Raw genomic sequence first — 19,638 nt, 5'->3', positions numbered from 1 at the left:
GAATTATCTCCTTGTGTTCTTGCCATCTTGAAACTTTAAATTTACTAAAAGGTGCATATATTTAAATATACTGTATCTAATATTCAATAGAAATAAATTTAAAAATGCATTTTAATCATACATTTATATTGCTGAACTCCTACAATTCGTCGGCTTTTTAATTTTAGAATATTAGATAAGAGTGCATAATATTAAGGCGATTATTAATATTCTCTTTAAAAAGGAAGAATAATTGATCTAGAAAATTATTAAACATTAAATTAGAATAAAATGTTTTTATAAAAAGCTGTTTGTTCTATATAAAATATATAAAATCAAAATAAAAAATGCGTTTGTTTAAAGTAGTGCACTCTTGGGCATTTATGTGCATGCATCCACGCTATTTGCATTGCCTTTTATCAAATACGACAAACTTAATCTTCATTATCACTGTTGTCACGCGGAATAACTATAGGTATTATTTGCTCGCTGTTAAACCTATTGCAATTTCGTTCTGTATTTATAATACATATCTCGTTCTCTCGCATAGCTTTTAAAGTACATTTCGCAAGAGAATATATGAATATTAAACTCTAAGTTCTCAAGTGAATGGATGAAAGGAATCCATATTTATATCGATTAAATAAAACAGATAAAATTATGAAAAGGAGTTCAAGAACGGCAACAGATATTTTGACAAAGCAACGATAGCTCCTGATATCGCAAGATATTTGTTTTGGAATATATATAGTGACATCTCGTTTTCTTTACCGATTTATCGATTTGTAAGCATTCGCGGCAAATTGAGTTGTTGCATATTGCATTCGATTACGTACTTCATGAGTCGCTAATACGATCCTTTCACTGCCGATTATTAAATGTTACGCATAACGCTGTTACGCACGTAAATTCGCGGCTTGCAACACATCAGGATGTAACATTGTAACACAAAGGAAAGTATTGCGTAAGGGTCAATGTTAACATTGACCCTTACGCAATACTTCCCTTTGTGTATAATATACTCGTCCGCCGATTATTATTACTATATATATATATATATATATATATATATATATATATATATATATAACATTTGCGTTCGATAGGGATGAGTAGAATAATAGAAAATGCTCTGCAGCCATGCAGAGCAATTGTATGTATTGCGTGTTAAACTCTTCGAACGAGCGCGCATAATGCAAAAGCGTGCGCGGATTACACATACCTACACATGCTCTAACACATGCATAGCGAGTTCACTCAGTCAATGTGACTTTTCACACTGTGTGCTATTGATTTTCCACGGCCTTTTCAGGCCGTCGGTAGTATATGCACTAGAAATACTTTCAGATTACCTCGTAATCGGCATCGCAAGACCAAACAATTTATTTGCATATTGTTTCGCATTACAAATGCTTTTCCTGTTGTCTAACGTCTAACGTATGTATATAAATTCTTGTGACACGCACCTTTGTTCTCATAAAAAGTTGATAAAAAAACTTATATTAATAATTCAAAATATTTTTAATTGGAATATTATTTTTCACAAAATAAGATTTGTTGCTATTAAATAGTTCATATTTACACGTTATCATACTAATTACGTTTATATGTAATTATTAAATTATATGTATGTATATAATTATATGTATATGTATATTACATAACAAAATTTTTACACTAAGAACTTACTGGAACATCTGAGTAAGCAAAAGTGTATATACATTTTTACTTATTTATACAAAAGTGTTGTAACATAAGAAATGTCTTAATCTATAGTGTGAGGTAAATACAAGAAAAATATATCGATTTGAACACGAATAGGCATAAACAATGCAATATTTCTCGATTACAAATGACACGCGTTCTTCAGTTTTTATGTACTATAAAAAATGAGAAATTATTTTATAAACAGTTTCTCATATCTTCACGAATATTGTCATACAAATGTTAAAAAATTAATAAATCGTTCTTGAATAAATTATCTAAACCATACAGATTTTTCTATTATTTCCACCGCACAGGGCCGCGGCAACCATCCTCTTATACGTTTCGATTTCGTCTCTTCTCCTTCCTTCCGTTCTTTTTCCCCAAATAACCAATATCTGCAAAAAATAAAAAAATTTTCCGTCAAATAGAAAATTATCCAAAGAAATACATTTTTAGAAATTTTAATGAGAAATACGGAATGCATACTTTTTCCAACGTGTTACGATCACAATATCATCTATATCTAACTTGATGCGAGGTTCATCGGTACAAAGCGGATGAAAAAATACGCCAAAGCCGTGTCCAATTGGAAACTTGGATCCTGATGCAGCTTTTATAATCCTATATTTGCGTGCTCTTTTCTGTTTCTCTAATTTTTGTGCAAGCTGCTCTCTCTGCAAAATAATAATTAACATAATTATAAATACAGTTTTCAAGAGTTAATAATATTGTATAACAAACAATTATAAAATTCTTATATCAGATATACTCTTTAATTGTTAGTTATTATACATTTATTATAAATTTTTTATTATTTGAACAAAATTACCGTCAATGTATATTGATCACAGCCATCAATAACGGGCCAAGTAATGCCATCGCCGACAGGAGTGCAGTCCCATGTAAGAACTTGACTAATATTAAAACGCCATCCCTTTGAATATGGATGTACATATTTGGCATCTGTGTCATCTCGCCTATATCGGGATTTCTCCAGAATCCAATCTTCTATTTCCGTTCGATTTCTCACGATGGCTAATATCTATGCAATTTGAAGAATTATGAAATTAACGTATCAATTGAACATAATAGTATTAAGAACATTTACCTGAAAATATAGTAACATTCCTACTGCAAGTACAACGCCGATTGATAAACCAATGCTAAATACTACTAATATTAGTGTATAAACCGTTGGTGGTGGAAACGGCAAAGGCCTCAGTGATAGCACAGTCGCTACCCAGGAAATTAATATAACGCAAGCGACGCAACAACCACCGACTGCGCTTGCCAAAAATGCTGTGAAATGCCCATGATTGTAATGTCCAACGCATGTATTTATCCATGGACAATGATGGTCCATTTTCATCACACAACGATCACCTGAAAAGTAAATAAGAAAAGAATTAAACAAGAATTAAAATAGAATTGATGTATTGAGCTTGAAAATGATACAACAATGCTGCATTACATATGCTAAATTGTTACGTTAGAGAATATTTTTTTCTGTCAATAATAATAATATAATACATTGATAAGCAAGTTCGTAGCAAAATCCATCGTTAAATTATTGTTAAAAAATTTACAAGTTAAAAACATATTAAATAATATCTATATTTATTATTCTTACTTTATTGTTTGTATTATATTAAATCTCTTACATTTCCTACAATGATGTGATCTCGGTGCCTTATAACCTTGGCAGACGATACAGTATTGCAGATATTGCATATCTGAAGCTTTCTCCTGAAAGTGAATCATATTAATGCAAATATATTAACAACATATAAATAATATTTAGGTGGTAAAAATTATATTGTTCATTATGAAATTAAATTAATACAGTCAAATCCCTCTAATTTCCAATCAGGACCATACAAATCTATCGTTTTCAATTTCCTATTATTAATTAAATAATAAATATAAAATAATGGAAAAGAAAACGGAAGGAGAAATTAAGTTTAAAGATTTTCAGCCGTTTGCAAAGGAGAAACGGTTGGAAATGAAAGAATTTACTTTAAACAGATTCAGTGGTAAATGTGTAATATATTACCGGCATCCATTTTAATGCAAGATATCCAGGTCCTTCAAAAATTGCGCTGATGAAATGAAATAGAGTCAATCCACTGAGAGTGAAGAACAGCAAGAAACTGGCAGCCGCTGGAACACTGTCTTGTGGCGGCCACCACTGTCTGCTGCAGTGTATGGTCATCAACGTGATTATCTTTATCGTTGCTGCAACACAAATTAATGTGACAAAAGCAATCAGCAAATAATTTAATTGCCATCAGAATTTTATACCAAGAAAACACCAAGTAAAAGTACAGTAGACCATTTTGTTAAAAATGTGCAGAAAATCATACAAAAAATAAATATAAATACAACAAAACGTTACATTAAAGTATACTCTTTAATAAAGCGATCTCTCGCTATTATTGACAGTGAAAACTTATGTCTGCCATATACTACTTTAGGATAACTTGGATCAAACTCCAATTAACTTATCAAATACTATTTCGTTAATATGGATAGAATTATCTTTCTTTGTCACTTGATAATGGAAAGAAAGATTAAATCGACGAGGATAAAATATATAATTTTTCCTGGTTCTTTGAACATCATACTGTCAAGTAGTTGGACAGTATTCGTTTATACTTCCATCCCCTTCGTCAGTTCTTCACATTTTCTTATACAATTTCATTTATATTTTTCTTCGCATGTCAATGGACAAAAAATTAATAATTCAATCTACATTACAGAACAATAGTACTCGATACGTTAATCATTTCCGATTATATTAGCGGGAATAAAAGTTAACAGTCATTCTTAGATTAGAATGCAATCAACGGGTCTATCGCGTTTTCGTCGACGAGATAACGATCGACAGCGACAGCGAAGTGAGAAAAGGCCAAAGTTTGTCGACAGGAGACACAGCTGTCAGGCTGTCACGGCTGTCACGTACCGAGCGCGGAGAGCGGTCCCCAATGGCATATCTTCTTCAGCGGGCCGACGCACATGTTGTCACCTTATAGCGCTCTCGAGTTCGCGTCTGGACGCCCATTGACGTCCCCAGGACTGCCCAGGACCGACGACGCCGGCGAATCTCGTAGCGGCAGCGACGACGACGGCAACCGGCACCGAAAAACGTGCGTCTCACGTTGTTGTCACGACAGCTGCACGCTGCACTCACATTATCGAGCGGCGATCGGGCGATTAGCGACAGTTCTGAAGTTAGCGCTGAATGCCGCCGCCGAGGCGCCGAACTCCGAACTCGAATCACGATTTCACGAATCGCGCGCAGTCTGGCGCTACCTTGAGATCTGTTCTTTTCAGCTGAACTTTTTGCACCGTTTATCTTTTTTCCTGTTCTTAACCACGGTGAAGAGAAAAGGAGAAAAGATAAAAGGTACAAAGCTAAAAGGAGCAGACTTTTAAGTTGGCACTACTCCGAGTACTCCGACGCGTTTTTCGACTCCGTTTGCGCCCTGCGGCAAATTTCGTGATGTGGCTATTATGACCGATTGTTGCGATTTGCGACGAGGTTATGTTGTTCTTTAACGATAAGAAATAAGAGATAAGCTCACCGGCTATCACCGGCTGCGGAATGCACGAGGTATGTCTTTGGGTTTGATTAATGCTCACCGACTTTCGAATTGTTAAGAGTCATATCGCTTCGGCGAAACGGATATAGAATTTTCTCTCTTACGTTACGTAGATTATGTAGTCCCTGATAGCCGAATCTGTTTGAAAATAGATTTTTCAAATTATGCATTATATATTATGCATATTATTATTATGCATTATATATTTTATCAGCAGATTGATAACAGAATGCTAGCACGTTGATGACAGATTAACTGCAGAAACTGACAAGTAGAATTTGCTATTTTGTAACCATTTAAATGATTATGGAATGGACAGATCCTTCCTATTGACAATCCGTTGTTAGATTATGTCTCTACTAGTAGAACATGAGCTTGATGCAGATGCAGTTGATATCAATCTACCACGATATTTTGTTCAAATCTTCTAACAAACTTTTGATGTCCTTCCATATCTTAATGTATTACATAATGTACAGTTCTCCAAGAGGCTACAATGTATTTTTACTTTTTATTTTTTTTTTTTTATTAGCATATTTAAAGTATATTGACTGAAATGTGTCACTTTCAGCTGCGTTTATCTTTATAACACAGTTTGACAAACATTCTATAATGACGTTGCAAGATTAGACTAATTTGATTCCAAATTATTGAAATTGCAGACTGTCTCTGATTTATTCATGATACAGACAATGCATTATTATTTTACAGAATCGTAGTTTACCTGAAGTGGTACCACGTACACCTAAGTGTCGAAGGTCTCTGAGAGAAAAAGATACAAAGGAAAGCTATTCCACGAACAATAATTTTCAAAGTTTACACATGGAGGGACAAGGACGTAGACGACGAAATAGATCAAATCTATCAGAGACTGAAGTATCACCTGGAGGTCAGAGCGCTAGTTATGACACACAAATGACAGAAAGTTCTAGCGAGGAAGATGAAGAGGCACTTCTATATCATTCGCTAGATCGCTCTAGAACTATTTCTCCAGAAAGAAATGTTTATTCGGAAAAACCGGACAGAAATGTTTATTCGGAGAAACCGGAAAGAAATGTTTATTCGGAGAAAGAAACATTTATTCAGGAAAGATATATTTATTCGGACAAGTCGAGGTCTAAAGACAACACTGATTCATCAAAGAGTAAACAGAATACGAGCACTTTTTCTTATTTCCTCATTTTTATAATAGTAATGGCGATGGGTTTTTTGGCATTATCTCCACGTAAGAATGAAGTAAAAACACAATCCAGAAGCAATCCTACCTTACTGTTAACCGAATCAATTGAAAACATCAAGGCAACATTTCGTAATCAAGAATCAGACATCTGGAATGATATTTCATCCGCAATAAACGAAGTGATATCGAGAACTCCCAAGATACCTTCGATCATTCTGTTATTTGCAAAGGAAAATGCCACAATGGATTGTTTAGCTACTAAACTGGCACGTGCGAGCAGTACTATTTTAGATGCAGACAGTTATCTGGTATTTAATCCAGAAGATTTCGGAAACGATGCTGGTGAGATCATTACTATATTAAACAACCATTCTCCGGAGAAAAAAAAGGTTGTGGTGAGTATGCATACATATTCTAAACGTAAATTTTGCTCTAAGCTTGTATAACCGAATAAATTTATTGCAGATGATTCGTGATATATTGAATATTAATGCAGAAGCGATAAAGGCATTACATAATTTATGCGATAGAATAAACCCTTTAGTAGCAGAAGCTATTTATATTCTTACTATGCAAACCAACAATTATCAATCATCACAGAAAAAGCTAAGCTTTGTGGAAAATCAGATTTATAATAAACTGTCAAAGAGCATCGATCAGGATGTTTTAACAGCACTTGTAACGCGCATTACAGACGGGGCAATTATATTGGTAGAACCTGAGCCACGATTAAGATACTGTTAATCTAAGTTGCAAGAAAATGAGCGTACACAATTATAATAGCCCATTGATGATGGTTATGTAAATAACAAAACTGTTCAATTAAGATTAACGTCTTATGTGCGGTTCGTCATTCGTACAAAACTTGTAAATAATCTAGATAGCCAAGTTTGCACTCGTTTATCATTCAAACATTCCGTTGATTCTCCAGGTTTTTTTAACGAGAGCAAAAGCCGCGAAACGTCATGAATAAAATCAATTTGTGTTGGTTTCAGATATCCGATTCTTGATGGTAAAATTTTGCCCTAATTCTTTCGATAAATTAAAATAGTACTAAAGTACAAATGTGTATGGGTTGTATCTTTATTCGCACTTAAAAAGAATTAGTATTACCTTTACGTAAAGAAAAGAAAAAAGCTATTAGCATTCTATATTTAATTTCAGTTGATTGAGTTCTTTGTAAATTTCAATTTCTTCTTAAAACAAACTTGTTTCTTTGAGACACAGTTTTGAGAATGAATAATTTATTTCTTTATTTTGTCTTAGGATTTTCTGTTATCTATGTGTCGTAATAGAACTAGACTGCACAAACAACAAATCACAAATCGCGAACATTGTGGAAAGTTCATACGAACGACGAATTTTTGCGAATTTATTACAAATTACGAATCGCACATAATCTGATGATAGTTTAGTGGCAATATAGTATAAAATATAAAAGAATTTGGGAGATGTACTTAATTAGATAAAGATGCAACATTTTGGAGACTTTTAAATTGTTGCTGCAGTTGTATCAGATCAAAACTGTCAGAACTGAAAAATTAGAATATATTTGATTAGAAATATTTTCTACGATCTGTTTTGCATTATACATAATAAAGCTTTTTCACCACCTATATCTTTTACTAATTTATATGATAATATAAATTTGTGTACAAAAATAAATTTTTTTTTCTTTAGCATTATAATACAAAGTGATTATAGTATCAATTTAAAAACCTTCATTTTCTTTTACATCTGCAACAGTATTGTTTATATTAGCAGTTATGACAGTTATGATAAAGTTATTCGTCTCTGGTTGCAAACTAAGGGGATATAAGATCTATAGATCTGTTAATGTAACTTTATTTTGTTATGCCAATGTTACACGAAATAAATTTTATTTTTAGCGAGTTTTTCTAATCACAATTTCATATTTCTATTTTCGAAAAATATAATGACACTGTTGTACATAGCGATTTCACGCACATTTCCGAATGACATATTTATTTAGCTTCAAAATAAAATACAGTAATTAGGATTACTTTGTGTGTATGTGTGTGATATTTAATTTCGGATTGTGTCAGTCGGCAGTCCATACAATGATTGAAGTAATGTCGAGTATCATATCCTGCTCATTGCCAATTTACAAGACATTTCTAATTTTAAGTTTAGTAATGCGCGATATTTATAATAAAATTGTAAAATATTGTTAACACATATTCAATTACAAATATACGAAAATAACAAATTAATTTTTTTAACATGTATGAAATTCGTATAATAAACGATACATAAATATTCATTAAATACGCATTAAACAACTATTCAATTGCTTATTAACTCTCATCATTTTCTTCAAAATAACAAGATATGTATATATCAAATATACATATAAAGTACAAATTTTGTTTCATACAGATCTTATATGATTTCCATCGACTTATGTGATTTAGATAGAAGATTATTGGTTTTTTCACATGCATTCAATGCTTTTTAATAGATATTGTTTCAGATACCAAATTCATGAAATATATATGAAAAACTTAGGATAATTGTGTCAAGCTTTAATACGCAATACCTATTTATACTTTATTTCTATTTTAATAAATTTTCTAACGTTTTATTACAGATTTTTAGGAAAAATATATTTATGATCATTTAGACCAGTGTTTTTAATCTTCTTTGAGCAATAAAATACTATAAGAAAAAGTTTTCAATAAGTTTATACATATACATATATAAAATTTACCTATGCATCAAATAAATAGTATGCTTTATTAACATTAATATAATATAAATTCAATATATTTATATTATATTATGTATTAATAAAATTTTTGATTTTTTATTATATAAAAATATAATAAAAAATAAAAATGGTAAAATTAAAATTTCGATTAAAATAATTACGATTATAAAAGATTACTTTTCGATAAAAATTTTATAAAGTATCTAAAGATCATTGGTTATATTGATTGAAAAACACTGGTTTAGATCAATTCCTAATGTTTCATGCAATACATATAGTGATTTCACCCATTATACACATTTATCCCAAGTTTTATTTAGAAATAACGTGCACAACATAATGGCAAGTCCTCTTTTCTATGTATTACTCTTTTATGTATTACTATTTGGTAAGCATTTTATAAATTGGCAACAAGTATCCATAGCTGCATACTTTGCTAGTGACATGTTAGCAAAGTTTCAACTAGTGAGCTGTAGTACAGTCGTTCTCCGTCATAACGATTCAAATCGGTAACTAAAAGTAGATAGTATATATAAGGTTTGTGTATAATATAGTATGGTATCGTCAAACCTAAATAATAAATACATTTCATATATACAGTCATAGACTTTTCATACAGAATGTCCAAAATCTAATTTTGTGCTGTACAATTTCATTACTATTCGTTTTCATCACATGCAAATAAAGGGTTGAAAAATATCGCATCTGCGATAGTTTAAAAATTCAATTATAAAACATAAGATAAAAATTATTTATTTAATACATCTGCAAATATATGTTTATAATTAAGAACAACTAATAATTGATCGCGTGATGCTGGATTAACAAAAGTATAGATATAATAACTGGAGTCAGCATTCCGCACGATTACTTAACATAAGAAAACCAAAACATGTTTTGTACGTATCTCAGTACAAATCATGCCTATCACAAATTACACCAAATACTTCAACCAATTCTTGCAAACTGTTGCAATGTTGCGTTGACGGCCAGATATGACTATTGCTTCGTTTCTTAAGGGCACTCTGTATAGAATAGCCTTAAAATTACGAGATACGTATTTACAGTAAAAAAGTTTAATTGGTCATGTTTCTATCTAGTATAGTAAGGAGGTGAGTACCGCGTTGCGTAATGTTGTCCGTGTTGGCTACATAGTCGCGTACTTCAGTCATTCAGTTAGTATCTTGCAGGGTAATGCAAGTTTTTTTTTTCGTAATTCTGCGTCAGTCACATGTCGGACGAGGTATGAGTCTGCCTCGACAAATTGTTCTGATGTTGTCTCCACTTCTACTTAAACACTAAGACGTTTATGTTTTAAAAACTGAACGTCTCATACTAAATATATGCAGATATGAGTCTGTGTTCCTACACAAATTGTTTCAAGGCTCTAACGCAGACATTGTCACAATTTGACGTAGGTTCGAAAACATAAATCATCTCAGATCATATAGTGAGTTATGGTTCTCTTAAATGGAAAAAAAAATTGAAAGTGCATGAAGATTTTTTTACTGTTTTTAATTCTCGGTGAATAGATTTCGATCACTGTGTAGTGTATTAGTTTTGACATAAATAAACTCATCAGCTCATATGAATGAATATGTAAAATCATGTTTACTATTGACGTACCAATTTTCAAAATATTGTAAATTTCTGCAGAACGAATAACGTTAATATTAAATGAAACAGTTATATCAAGAAAGATAGTTCATTAGAATTCAAAGCCTTGCACTGGTAGTTGGGAAGAATCTGGTGCGGTGAACTGGTATTCTTGTCCTTGCGAATCGATTGAAGGTACAAGTCTGGTATCTTCTTCCTCAGACCCAAAGAATCGTTCAATAATATCGAAGGCCTTTTGATAAATATCCATATTTTGATGAGATTGCAAGAATTCTATTTTGTCTAGGCCTAAAACATTACAAGAGATATTGATTACTACCGTGTTAATATTTATTAATCGACATATCTTTCATATAAAACTTGTATTTAGTTGATACTTTACCATAACATTCTTCAATAAGAACTGCATAAGGATTGAGACCGTTATGCATGGTTGCATCTTGTTCTCCCAGACGTAAAATATTCTCTATTCCGTTCAAAGCGACCTGAACGATCTTGACATCCATAACAGTAAGCAAGTCACAGAGTGGCGGAATACATCCTTGCATTGCGAGGTATCGAATTTGGTCGGCCGTTCCGCCACTAGTAGCATTTGTAATTGCCCATGCAGCTTCTTTGCGTGTTTTGAATTCAGCTTTACTCAAAATCTCGATTAAAACCGGAAAGATATTAGCATCAATCACCGCCTGCAAAATTATATAAAAAAGACGTTAATATAAGTTATTAATATATGATATATAAATAAAGTTATGCTATTATGCTCGAAAGATTGAGACGTACTTGTATTTGTTGGGGATTTCCGGCAGTGATATTAGAGACTGTCCAGCAAGCCTCTTTACGAACACTTTCCCGTGGCGAACTTAAGAGATGTAATAGACACGGTAATGCCGAGCAATTTAATACAACTTGCGTTTGCACATCATCTCCAGTAACTATGTTACCTACAGCACGAAGAGCCGCGCTTATAACGTTATTTTGTTCATGCCTGAAAACATTTTCATCAATTGTTATAATCCACATTTACATAAAATTAATCTTACATAATAAATCTTATATAAATTTTAACATACATGAGAAGTTCTACGAGACGTCTGCAAACGCCAGCATCAATAACAGCTTGTATCTTATCATTTGGACCATCGCTCAAATAAGAAAGAGCCCAACAAGCATCAGCAAGTACATCAAAGTCAGTATGATTAAGAAGATGTGCTAACACTGGTAAACATGGTGCAACCTTTGGAAAAGCCGGTGCTGGATTTTTTCCTCGACAGAGATTTGATAATGCCCATACCGCATTGCGGGTCATGGAAAGTCGTGTCGCCTTTGATAGCAGTCTGTAAAAAATAGTGCGATATTGTTTGTAATAATGTTACACGACGCGTATCTAAGAGTATTTTATGTTTAACTTTTCTTAATAACATTAGACGATAATTTACATGAAAACTGTAAATGTAAAGAAACGTACTGTAGAAGCGGTGTGAGGATACCGTTGGCTAAGACATGATCTCTGCATTCGGGACTATCTCCCGCAATATTACCCAATGCCCAAACAGCTTGTTCCTGCACATCTTCATACTCAGAAGCAAGTAAAGAAATGAAAGTAGGGACAGCTCCTGCATCTATCACAATGCGCGTTTGTTGAGATGTACCGCTTGCTATGTTTGTCAAAGCCCATGCTGCTTCGAACTAATAATTAATAATAATTATTATTTATGTAAGTTCTTGATATACAACAAAAGATAAAATGTTTATACTAATTTCCATGTACCTGTAGAGTGCAATTTGTATTATTTTTAAGAAATTCAACAAATTGTGGTACAATCCCTGTTTGTATCACTTCATCTATAGGAGGATTTGGCTCTCTTGATAATAATTTTCTAAATTTCTGTGTTGCTGCCAATTGATCTTGTATGTTAGGACTATACAATGCATCTACCATTTCAGATGTTATAATACCAGGAGACTGCTAAAATATAAATTGTATTATGTAAAATAAGAAAATTATCATAAAACAAATTATACATAAAACCAGTAAACAAATAAATACAATAATCATATTACCGATTGTGCTGTAGGAAGTGAATATTCGTCTGTAGCTGTAACATTATCTTCATCCGCAACAATGTTAGGAACATTGCGACGTTTTGATAATTGCTGCTCACGTTTCTGCTTTCTTAATTGGACTCCCTCTTCTTCTCTGCGTCTCCGCAGTTCTTGTGAATCTAATCCTACGTTTTTATAACGATGTTTATGTGTAGGTCCAGTTGACATCTAAAAATACAAATTATATTATTACATTTTTACGTTATTACATTATTTTTATATTATTAGATTATTATTACATTTTAATTTAATACAATTTTTTTATTAAAACAGCGCAAGAAAAAGTTACGATATAATTCAGGGATTATTTAATGATGTATTGCAATCAATCAATCTTCAATGCTCTAAATTTATAATAATCTATTCGTACTACATTAAAATTATCAGTTTTCTTTGTCAGACATACAGAAGATATTTTTATATACTTGTACATCAAAATTGAAAATTTTTTAAAGTTTGGAAGAGATCATATTTACTATAAGAACACTGAAAAAGATTTTTACTTATTATTGTTACATAGATTATGTAGTAATTGAATTCGTAAGTTATCATCTAATACTTTATCATTGATATGTCTAAAAATATATATTAACTAATCTTTATGTATTTTAAATTTCTATCTAATATTTTTTTTTACTGTAATTAATAAATAAAATTCTTGCTTCCAGGAAGAAAATTATTATATAAATGTTTTTGACGTTGCAGTTTTATAGTTATAATAGTTCTCAATCAATATATAATATCAAGAAAAGCGAGAAAGAAAGATGCATGCTAGACCAAGTATCTCGATAGTAATGCATATAAATGTTTGTGGAAATTATATTACAAAACAATATACGTCATATTAATTCTAATAGTTTCAAAAATAAAATTACAACAGTTTTAATCCTTAGCATTAGCATTTCTCATTATTTAGAAACAATAAAAATAGAACTAATTTTTTTTGTACGTTACTACCTAAGCCTTGTTGGTAAAAAAAGAGAAGATTTGCAATTATCTACTCACAACAATTTTGCAATCTAATAATTATTTATATCAAACATATAAGCTATACTTGAGAATTGTATAAGCAAAAGGGGAAGCTAATTTCTCACTCTCTCTCTCCCCCTCTCTCTTTCGTTTAAAAATATCTTCAAATATGTACGCGCGCGCGCGCTCGCGCATACATAGGTGTGCACATGTATAGATGCACTGACGTACTCGTCATATGAATGCGAACAAGAATACAAAGGCGAGGGGCGAAAATGACGATGCTGCAAGCGGAACCTGTTTCGCGAGGGAAAAGAAGTTTCGCTGCGCGGAAGAAAAGAGAGGAAAAAATAGAAGGCGGGCAGCGAATCGCGATCCCATCATCGTAGTCGCGACGGTCATCTGACAATGGATTCCGCGTGAGGGTTAGGACTTAATTGACGACGAGATCGTCGGGGCGGGGATGCCGCGCGGAGGGAAGAGCGAAGGTAACGTCCGCGCCGATCACGCATCGTCGCCGTGCCGTCCGCGACACGACGCGCGGCGGATTCGGCACCGTCGCCGATCCTCCGCGACGCGCGATCGCCCGCTTTGGACATCTTGGCACGCGCACGGCCAACGCGGACTGACATTGGCCTGGAATCCTCTCGATCCTTCGGCACGTCAACGCGCGCGCGACAGAGCGTCCATTGGCGGTCTCGGCCCGCGGATCGGGGCTCGGACGTCGGCGTGATAACGGTCACACATTCTACTTACGGCTGTGAGAGCAGATTCGAATCTCAGGATCAAGAGTCAGGCGTAAAAGATCATGCAAGTGCAACGAAAACCCAGGCACCGCCGCGAGAGCCCTTTCTCTGTTCTCTCTCTCCGCCGTGAACTATGCGCCGACGACGATGGCAGATCGGAAAGCGCACGGTTAGCTTTAGCACAATGGCGCGACGCGCAAGGGATCACGGATTGGCCGGCCAACTGTCGCGCGCGGCGCGCCGATTGGTTCGGCGCGGTCCGACACGTGCGCGCGCGCATTGCACTCTCGCGCGTTTCGCATCACGCGGTTCGCAATGACCTCTCGACGACACAAAATAATTATAGAATATATTTTAGTGTTTGCATTCGGAACATTTTGTCACGTGAAAGGGAAACAATAATAATACTAATAATAATAATAATCGAACGCCGTTTTATATTAATGGAAATTCCTATAGCTACGCGGACAAAAATTGAAGTGTACGTACCGTTTGAAGCGTATTGACGTTCGTCTCGAGAATGACTAACTTCAGATAGGAATACGAAAGTATATGTATTCATATATTAATGTCTTCAATTACTAATGACTTATGACGTAAATTTATGTACCTGAAATAGTTACCTCCAGATTGGCCGATTGACCTTCGATTAAAGGCAAAAGTTTAATAGAAAGATAATAAAAGATAAAAAAAGTTAATAAAAAGAAGTCACTTCCAGATCGAATGTAATACGACTTTTTGTTCTTTTTGTCTTTCCTCTTTCTTTCATTTATTATATTATATTATTATACTTAATTATTTCGTTTTAAATGCAAAAAATATCAATGCAGAACGAATCTATCTAGTCATTTCACAATAAATAAAAATTATATATATATGCTGAATGGTTTATAATGTATGTGTATATCACGCAATATACTCAAAATTAATGCTACAAGTTCGAACAGAATGCAGTTCTTTTAGAATTTATTTGGAAAAAAAAAAACTGAATTTTCTCATTAATGAACCTTTATTATACAATGTAAGTCTCACTAATTTTCTTCATAAGTTATAAAAGATATGTATAATCATGAAATTGATAAATTATTTGGATTTATTAAGCATTCAAGTAGCTACTTTTGTAAAATTCCTTGATATCTTCATAAGATATATCATTATATAATAAAAATAATTATAGAAACATACATTGAAATATTTCTATCGCAACATACAAAAACTTAACTAAAAGCAACGTATCACAACAGTTTTTTCAATTTAAAAACGAAATCACTAAGTTCAAGGAATAAAATATTAACAGTTAGTTATTAATATTAACAGTACACACATGAAAGATGAAAAAAAAGGAAATATCAAGATAGCCTTGCTTTAAACTTTGATGCGATCTGCTAGGGAGCAGGATAGACCAGTGTTATCTGGTTCAACATTGATCTCCTTTACTTTTCCATCTTCAATAACCATAGAATAACGTTTGCTGCGTTTGCCTCCTAAAGGCGGTAAATCCATACCAAGATCAATGGCATCTGTAAACTCTGCTTTAGGATCAGCTAACATTCGTACCTAAGAGTAGAAATAACCCTTTTAGAAAATAACTTAATTACAAAAGACTAAGGAAATTTAAATTGTAATGTAATAAATCATTGATGACATATAGTTTTTTTTTTAATTCGATAGGTGCAATAATCAAATGAGCATACTTTCCCTGCTGCACCATGTTCTTTTCCCCAGGCTGCCATAACAAATGGATCATTAACACTGACACAGAAAATCTCTGAAATTCCCTTACTCTTCAGTTCACCCGCCTTTTGAACATAACCAGGCAAATGAGTCTGAAAATCAATATTAATAAGTGAATTACACAAATCACAAATATTGATGTAATCCATCATTCAAAAAATTTATCCTGTTACATGCTATACATCTACATATACAATATAATTGCATAAATTTGCTAAAATGAAAATTTTACATAATTTTGTTCTAACTGGAAAGTTTAAATAAAGAAAATTTAAATAAAAAATATTGCATTAATAGAAAAATTAAAATTAAATCCAAAGCTATATCCAAAGTAAAAGAAAGGTTTCTAATTTTATTTTATTAAGATATATGGAAGTGTTAGATTTATATAAAAAATTTAGGCAACTATTAAGAAATTAGTTTTCTTTCTTTACCTTTGAACAACCGGGCGTAAATGCACCTGGCACACCAAACACTATGATGCTCTTGGACCGAGCTGCAGCCTCTGCTAGATTCACCTTGTCTGCCGGCGTGTTCTCAAAAAGATCCACGCTGGGTAATTTGTCACCAACCTTGAAAGTTATTCATAATTGATCTTTTGTCTTTAAATAAGGGACATTATCCCTGTAAAGGGAAATCATTCATCATATTTGACAAGACATCATCTATTCGTGTAAGTATGAGAAACTTGACCAGCGATTAGCAATCACTTTGAAAATAAATTAAATATATATGTTACATACATATGTCACAAACATAAATTACATGTTACGTTGTCTGCCTTAGCACAAGTTTGCCTTAATCACAATTCATTCTATCTTTTGCTATTTAAATTATATAATGTTTATCACGATGCAATAGGTAAGCAATACAAGTAACTGTAAAACTACCCAAACATTGTCATAGTGTGTAGAATCTATTGTATTCTGGTCTTATCAGCTTTGGGCTGCGTTCCGATATTCGCTGCAAGTATTGAAAATCTATAGTTTACGTGACGTACATTATAGTTTTTCAGTACTGACAATGAATATCGGAACGTAGCCTCGATCAGCGATTATATGTACATATATCTTGTGACTTATATTGTGCGTCATTCCATGGTCATGATGCATCACAAGGAGAAATCTCTCAAAGGAGGGAAAGATAATCAATGAATCGCTACCAAGATAACCAGATCAAAGAATACTCACGGCAATAACCATTTTTCGTGATGATACGTGAAAGCTTCGTGGGAAACAACTGAACGTCGACCACCGTCCGTTCGCGAAAACAACACGGCTTAGCAGCTGACTCATGTAGTATATGTACGGGTGCAACGAGTGCAAAATGCAAATCCCAACTTGTGCGCTACGGGATATACGGGGTCGCGAGCGAAACTAGCGCGATAGTAGCGATTCGTTGTGAACGTTCACAGATGAGCGGCCGGCAGGGGCAGGGCCGGCACGTTATTGCACGCTATTGCATGATCCTATTATGTAATTCCGTAATAGCGACTTTACTCATCGTGCGTTTCGCTAACTTCAAAACAAATCGAATCAAATCACTCTAGAAATGATTAAGCGTAATTAAGCCCACGTAAACTTATACATGCAAAAGCTATTCTCGATATCAATAATCTTTCTGGTGCATTAATGTAATAAGGCGCCATTGAAAAACATTCGTTATTTATGGAGTTAATGGAGTATATCGCTCCAAGATTGTGTTATAATTTGAGAAATTGTCTTTAATTATAGTAAAAAAAATATGTGTTTGAAAAAAGACATGTATGTACATTCACGCGATATATCGTGCATTTTCATGAAATTGTGCTTATCATATGCATTCATGTCATTATTGTCATCAACAAGATTATAGCGTTAAAAAATTTAAAATATCGATCAGTGTTTCTAATAAATTTTTTTCGTAATTTTCGCCGACTACCAATAAATAATAACTTGAATTTAAACCCGGTTTAATTCACTTTTTATCTTTTTCTATTCTTATTAGCTTTGTGACGGTCAGCTGTCCGCCACGAACGCGCGACGGTACGCACGCGACACAGGCGTTACAGGGCACACACACTTTTCGTAGAACGTAACAGTAAGGTTTCGACCAATCGCGTTGCTCGATTCTTACTTCTACGGTTACATATATACGTCCGAATTTTGTTACAATTGGAAGAAGAGATCTTGAAAAAGTTAGTTGCGGGAACAAAAATAAGTAAGGTATATGAGGCTGGTATCAAATTTGTGAAAGATGAGAAACCATCTCTTTCACAAATTTAATACCAGCCTCATATACCTCGCTTATTTTTCAGAAATGTTAAATCATATTTGACCAAGAATTTTGGATTTGCTATGGCATTGAATTCAAGGAAAGTCCTTTGCTGTTGGGCCCGAAAATTCATGCGGTAGCTAAGAAGGGCATGGTATTCTCTTCATATACATGTGTTGCGCACGTGGATTATACACATTGTATATGGAACCTACAGTTTAACGCCGATTTATTCGAACGGCAATTTTTTGTGGCAAGACATACTCTCGGTGGTTTGCCATTGCCTTCCGAGAGGAGAACGAGCGAATAAAATTTTCTAGATCTACCGGGAATCGAACCCGGGACCTTTGGCTCAATAGACCAGTGCGCTGTCTACTAGGCCACGCTCGTCCTCGAAGAAAGAATTAGCACAACGCAATTCTTCCAGAAGCTTCTTTTTTTCTTGCTTGTGAAAAGCTATTTCCGATTGAGCTAATTTTTCAGTTTGTAATTATTTCGCAAATGGGTACTTTAGCGACAGAATTTTTTTTGTACGTGTTCAATTTCATCTACTGAGCAGCATTTGTCCGAAGCATTTATTCTTTGTGAAACTGAACTGTTTGCGGTGCACCCTTATTTTTTTGTATTTTGCGGATTGGAAGTATATAATCACTGTATAAAATTTATTCTATATTAGTGGCTGGTCAGTTGTGGGTGTATAGTACGGTACATTCTTCATTGACATAAATACACACAACTGCGATATGTTTGCACTTTTGTTTAGATGATAGATCAGCCTTACAAGCGCAATAACAGTTTGAAATATCTGTTAGAGCTCTACGGATACCATAGCGCATGCGCATATGGCTTCTGCTTTCTGCTCATGGCTCCTGCAATTTTATGTGCTTCCACCTGCCCCGGCCCTAACAAACGTTTTAATTGGTATATTCGGAACTAACAAACGATTCCGCATCGATTGACCCCGGTTTAAACCAAAAATTGTAAAGAATTCTATGCGGCTAAATTAACACTAAAAAT

General features: G+C 33.6%; 4 protein-coding genes across 5 annotated transcripts; 1 reads left to right on the top strand and 3 right to left on the bottom strand.

The window, feature by feature from the left end:
- Window positions 1-1,615: 1,615 nt before the first annotated feature.
- LOC139810186 (palmitoyltransferase ZDHHC6) lies at window positions 1,616-4,896 on the bottom strand. Its single transcript, XM_071773544.1, has 7 exons — window positions 4,649-4,896; window positions 3,740-3,921; window positions 3,348-3,432; window positions 2,795-3,069; window positions 2,516-2,728; window positions 2,173-2,360; window positions 1,616-2,081 (listed from the first exon to the last, which is right to left on the bottom strand). Exons 1-7 carry the CDS (start codon window positions 4,701-4,703, stop codon window positions 1,958-1,960), a joined length of 1,122 nt encoding a protein of 373 aa, XP_071629645.1. The 5' UTR covers window positions 4,704-4,896; the 3' UTR covers window positions 1,616-1,957.
- Window positions 4,897-5,104: 208 nt separating this feature from the next.
- Torip (Torsin interacting protein) lies at window positions 5,105-8,702 on the top strand. The gene is made up of 3 exons (XM_071773542.1): window positions 5,105-5,299; window positions 6,000-6,863; window positions 6,934-8,702. The coding sequence occupies exons 1-3, from the start codon at window positions 5,291-5,293 to the stop codon at window positions 7,210-7,212; spliced, it is 1,152 nt and encodes a 383-aa protein (XP_071629643.1). The 5' UTR covers window positions 5,105-5,290; the 3' UTR covers window positions 7,213-8,702.
- Kap-alpha1 (karyopherin alpha1) lies at window positions 8,298-15,016 on the bottom strand. Of its 2 annotated transcripts, none has more exons than XM_071773533.1 (8): window positions 14,645-15,016; window positions 12,878-13,087; window positions 12,585-12,779; window positions 12,282-12,502; window positions 11,887-12,150; window positions 11,597-11,801; window positions 11,199-11,502; window positions 8,298-11,104 (listed from the first exon to the last, which is right to left on the bottom strand). In XM_071773533.1, the coding sequence occupies exons 2-8, from the start codon at window positions 13,085-13,087 to the stop codon at window positions 10,908-10,910; spliced, it is 1,596 nt and encodes a 531-aa protein (XP_071629634.1). In that variant the 5' UTR covers window positions 14,645-15,016; the 3' UTR covers window positions 8,298-10,907. The 2 variants fall into 2 exon arrangements, with proteins under 2 accessions (XP_071629634.1, XP_071629633.1); XM_071773532.1 differs by having other exon boundaries at window positions 12,585-12,782; window positions 14,645-14,987.
- A 693-nt stretch (window positions 15,017-15,709) lies between these two features.
- On the bottom strand, window positions 15,710-17,784 carry Prx5 (Peroxiredoxin 5). The gene is made up of 4 exons (XM_071773555.1): window positions 17,559-17,784; window positions 16,803-16,940; window positions 16,329-16,460; window positions 15,710-16,191 (listed from the first exon to the last, which is right to left on the bottom strand). Exons 1-4 carry the CDS (start codon window positions 17,661-17,663, stop codon window positions 16,000-16,002), a joined length of 567 nt encoding a protein of 188 aa, XP_071629656.1. The 5' UTR covers window positions 17,664-17,784; the 3' UTR covers window positions 15,710-15,999.
- Window positions 17,785-19,638: the final 1,854 nt, after the last annotated feature.

This window comes from Temnothorax longispinosus, chromosome 3 (assembly GCF_030848805.1).
Source record: "Temnothorax longispinosus isolate EJ_2023e chromosome 3, Tlon_JGU_v1, whole genome shotgun sequence".
In the NCBI taxonomy this organism is placed as follows: Eukaryota; Metazoa; Arthropoda; class Insecta; order Hymenoptera; family Formicidae; genus Temnothorax; species Temnothorax longispinosus.
Note: the sequence above shows the minus strand (reverse complement) of the source record. Positions and strands in the feature narration are given on the sequence as shown.